We start from the raw sequence: 4,071 nt of genomic DNA, 5'->3' as shown, positions 1-4,071 counted from the left end.
TTTCCTTTCCTTTCCTTTCCTTTCCTTTCCTTTCCTTTCCTTTCCTTTCCTTTCTTTCTTTCTTTCTTTCTTTCTTTCTTTCTTTCTTTCTTTCTTTCTTTCTTTCTTTCTTTCTTTCTTTCTTTCTTTCTCTCTCTCTCCCTCCCTCCCTCTCTCTCTTTCTTTCTCTCTCTCTTTCTCTCCCTCCCTTCCTTTCTTTCTTTCTTTCTTTCTTTCTTTCTTTCTTTCTTTCTTTCTTTCTTTCTTTCTTTCTTTCTTTCTTTCTTTCTCCCTCTCTCTCTCTCTCTCTTCCTTCCTTCCTTTCTTTTTAAATTAATCCCTAGGCCAAACATGGGGCCCAAACTCACTACCCCAAGATCAAGAGTCTTATGCTCTACCGACTGAGCCAGACACGCCCGAGAATTGTTACTTTTGAGGTCCAGGAGGCAAAGACACGGACAAGGATCCTAGGGTCCGCGGTACTGGGTGCACCACGGCCAGGCTCCTCCTTTGAAGGGAGAGAGGGAGTAGGGTGCACCCATCTTACCAGCTCCGCCTTCCCAGAGGCGCTAAAAGGGGACCCGTTTCTACTCTGGAGCCCCGGAAAGGGAGTCGGGAGTCCCGGTGCGGAGTGGCTGGGGCGGCGGCCGGAGGAGAGTGGCCAGCAGAGGGAGCCNGGCCCTGTACAATATAGATGCTTATGTAAAATGAAAAAAAAATTTAAATGCTATGAATTAATCTCTAAATATTATGTACACAGCAATGTACACCTTTGAATAAATTAATACCAATTTGTATATTCTGGGAACCTTAAAGCTTATTTACACAAATTACCATTTATTTCATAAATATCTGTATTTTTTTTTTTCCCTGGGGACTCAAGGCAGAAGTGCCACTCCCTCCGCTGACCCAGGGGTGGGAGGAGCGCCTGTCTTTTGGGGGAAGAAGTGGGAGGACTAAAAGAACAGGTCCCTCCCAGCTCAAGTCTACACTGACTTCAGTCTTCACTGAGCCCGCATCCCTCACTGCAGATTCTCAAACGGTCCAGGCCCGAGGCTAGGGGCTCTGGGGTTCCCTCCGAAGCCCCCATCCCTGACTCCTGCACCTTCTGTCTCCCGATGAGACCACTGGATGGGGCGATGAGTCCTCCCCACAGCGCCGGAGGACCCGGAGGGGCACCTGGCCAATGCCACCTTGACTCAACTGGAGCAGATCTGGACAGTGACCAGTGGCTCCTAAGCGACCGCGTTCCCAGCAGCCGGGTTCTTCGTGAGGCCTAGGGGAATGTCCCAGGCTCCGGCTGGCTGGCCGGGGCTCTATTCCGGCTGCTGCAGCCCGCTTTTGCTCCTTTATTTAAATAAATACCCATTCTGTGCTGTACACGTCCCGAGCAGCAGGGGCAGGCAGCCGGGGAGGTCTGCGCGGCAGCGGGGCAGCCCCTCACTTGGGCGACTCCCTGCCGGGGGAGAGGGCTCGCTGGCTCTCCAGCCCACTCACCAGTCTCTGGATGCTCTGCAGTTCACTGGCCGCCTCTTTGGCTGAGCCGCTGGGTGACAGGGCACCGCGGGACGGGGCCCCAACCTTGCGGAGAGCCAGCTCCGGCAGCGGGCTGGGCTCCCGGCTGTTGCCGCCTGCAGCCTTGGAGCCCTCGGCCGCCAGCCCCGTGGCGAGCAGGCTAGCGCTGGGCGGGATAGTGACCGGGATCTGGTAGGGACTGAACCGCAGGCGCGGCCGGGCATTGCCCAGAAAGTGGCTCCGAGATAGGGAGCCCGCGGCGGCGGCGGCTGCAGCCGCAGCACTGGTGGCTGGCAAGGCAGAGGCCGCTGCGGCGGCGGCCGCCATGTAGGTGTAGGGGTAGGGGAAGAGGCCTCCGAAAGTGGGCATTGGGATTCCCTGAAAGAAAAGAACAAGACAAGGGTTAGGCTTCCGGCCCGAGGTGTTCTAAGGGTGAGCTGGGTGCTGGGGGTGCTGCTACCACCAGGAATCCTCGCCCTACTCCTTTAGGAACGTAAGACTGTCGCTTACATAAGGACGATAACCCCGAGCGGCACGGGGAGAAGAGAGCCAGTATGCCCATGGCCACACCCAGTTAGAAGGGAGCTCACTTCAGGTTATGATGCAAAGGCCTGGTGCCATCAAGCTCTGAGCCAGGTATTACAGTAAGCGTGAGGGAAAGACATGCCAGGTGGCAGACCTAGCGTGAGCCAGGGCCTAGAGGGAGGAAACCGGGCAGGCATAGAGCCAGGTGGCAAGTAGGCAGCTTTGGCTGTCTTGGGAGGTTCTGCTCATTTAGAACAGTCCCTCCCCAACCCTTCTATCTGCAGGTGTCCCAAAGGACAGACGGAGGAAGGCTGGGCAGGGTTGGGGAGGAACCCCGAACATTCTCCTTCTACCTGCCTGCCTCAGGGAGCTCCTGCCTGGGCCAGGAAGGCAGAGATGCCAATCCGTTTATGAACTGGCCTGGACATTCTACAAAGAGCTCCTGACAGCACCTCAGTGGCAGCTGAGGAAGGAATGCAAAGTCGGCCTGTGGAGAGCACAGTAGCCAGGAAACCCTGACAAACATCGGCTGAGTCCGTGAGGCCGACTTTTGGATTATCTGACCTTTGAGATAATGGCTCACTCCCCAGAGTATGAGGGTATGGGGGGAGTGCAGGGAGCCAGCCGTGCTGGGTTTCCAGGGAGCCTCAGGCCTGGCTCAGGCAGGGGGAAGGAAAAGAGTAGCCTAGTCAGGAATGAGAAAATATCCTTCAGAAGGTCAAGTCCTACTGGGCATTCAGTCCTGGTATCTCAGGTGGAGAGAAAGGAAGGAGGCTTCAAAACTCCCCAAATTTGGCTCTGCCTGATGGCCAGAGGCAGGCTACTCAGTCATAGGAACTTAACCACTAGCAGTATACCAAGTGATGCCTCCTGAATGCTGGGTACTCTCAACCTGGCCTTGCACCTGTTGACCAGGCTGTATCTAGAAGCCCTGACTTCCTGACAATCTCTATGATGCCCATGCCGGGGAGGAAGCATTCACAGACATACAGAATCAGGGACGCAGATTAAACCTCCAGGCCCTGAGCTCCATTTTCCAGAGGCTTCCTTGCCATCTCAGAGCCACAGATATGTGATGTTATTGCTTCAAACACTCACTCCATACATCCCTTACAGCGAGCTCTGTTTAAAACCCATTTCAGAACCCCCTCCCCCACTTTAAAAATATTTGCTTCTGAACCAAAGGAGCCTTCTCAGACCCAAACTCCTATTTTCCTTCCCTTAAGATAAGATCTCAAGGGTTCAATTTGCCAGAAACCTCAGAGGGAAGAAAATGAATGTAGAGATTCCAAATCTTTCCACAGGGAATATTCCACCCAAGCAACCAAAGAGGCCGCTCTCCCCATTGGGTCTCCTTATTTTGCTGCTAGCCAGTTTCATAAAGTCTCCCCTGGGAGCTCAGAATTTCAGCCTGGGCTTGGGGAACTGAGCCCCTCTTTCCTGAGATATGTGGTTGGGAGACCTAAGGTGGGGGAAGGAACAGCCCTGTCCTTTGTCAAGTCAGAGGACTTCCTGGAGGGCCTGAAAGAGGCCAGAGGCATCTGAGAGGTGGGTCATTTGGGCAGTCAATTGTCCAGAAAATATTGCAAATCTTCCTACTCCCTTTTTCCAGGGATCTTAGCCTTTCAGGGACTGACAGTGAGCCAAGGGTTTTGTTTTCAAGAAAAGTGTCCTGAGGCCAGGAAAATGGACTTCACAAAAGCCAGAGGCAGACTCTGTCAGAGGAAGAGTCTACTGGGCACCACTCCTTGCTGGAGTTACAGGGAAGGAAACAGGCCCAAAGAGGGTCAGGGACTTGTCCACAGTGACACGCAGTTAAAACAGCACCCTGGCCAGACCCTAGTCCCACAATCTTAGTCTGAATCTAGGTGTGGTGGAGTGTCGGGTCTCCCCAGGACAGAGTCCTTGCTTGCTAGAAACTCGGAGCACCTTTGGCAACCTCAGGCCCTATGCCCAACTCGCCTTCTCCCTTCAGATCACAGGTCTTACCTGAGATGCCAGCATGTGCTGGGAGAGGTGGAATGGGAAGGGCGCGGCGGTGGTTGCCGCGCT

At 54.2% G+C, this 4,071-nt stretch overlaps 1 protein-coding gene across 1 annotated transcript in view; it reads right to left on the bottom strand.

Annotated features, from left to right (window-relative positions):
* Positions 1-659: 659 nt before the first annotated feature.
* The window catches only part of TBX2 (T-box transcription factor 2), a 7,556-nt gene continuing 4,144 nt past the window's right edge, over positions 660-4,071 (bottom strand). The window contains 2 exon segments of the mRNA XM_077745594.1: positions 660-1,872; positions 4,009-4,071. The exon segment at positions 4,009-4,071 is cut by the window's right edge and continues 43 nt beyond it. Of these exon segments, the coding sequence (XP_077601720.1) occupies positions 1,420-1,872; positions 4,009-4,071 (516 nt within the window). The 3' untranslated portion in view covers positions 660-1,419.

This window comes from Crocuta crocuta, unplaced genomic scaffold (genome assembly GCF_008692635.1).
Source record: "Crocuta crocuta isolate KB4526 unplaced genomic scaffold, BGI_CrCroc_1.0 scaffold333, whole genome shotgun sequence".
NCBI classification, from domain to species: domain Eukaryota; kingdom Metazoa; phylum Chordata; class Mammalia; order Carnivora; family Hyaenidae; genus Crocuta; species Crocuta crocuta.
This window is presented reverse-complemented; position numbering and strand designations above follow the sequence as displayed.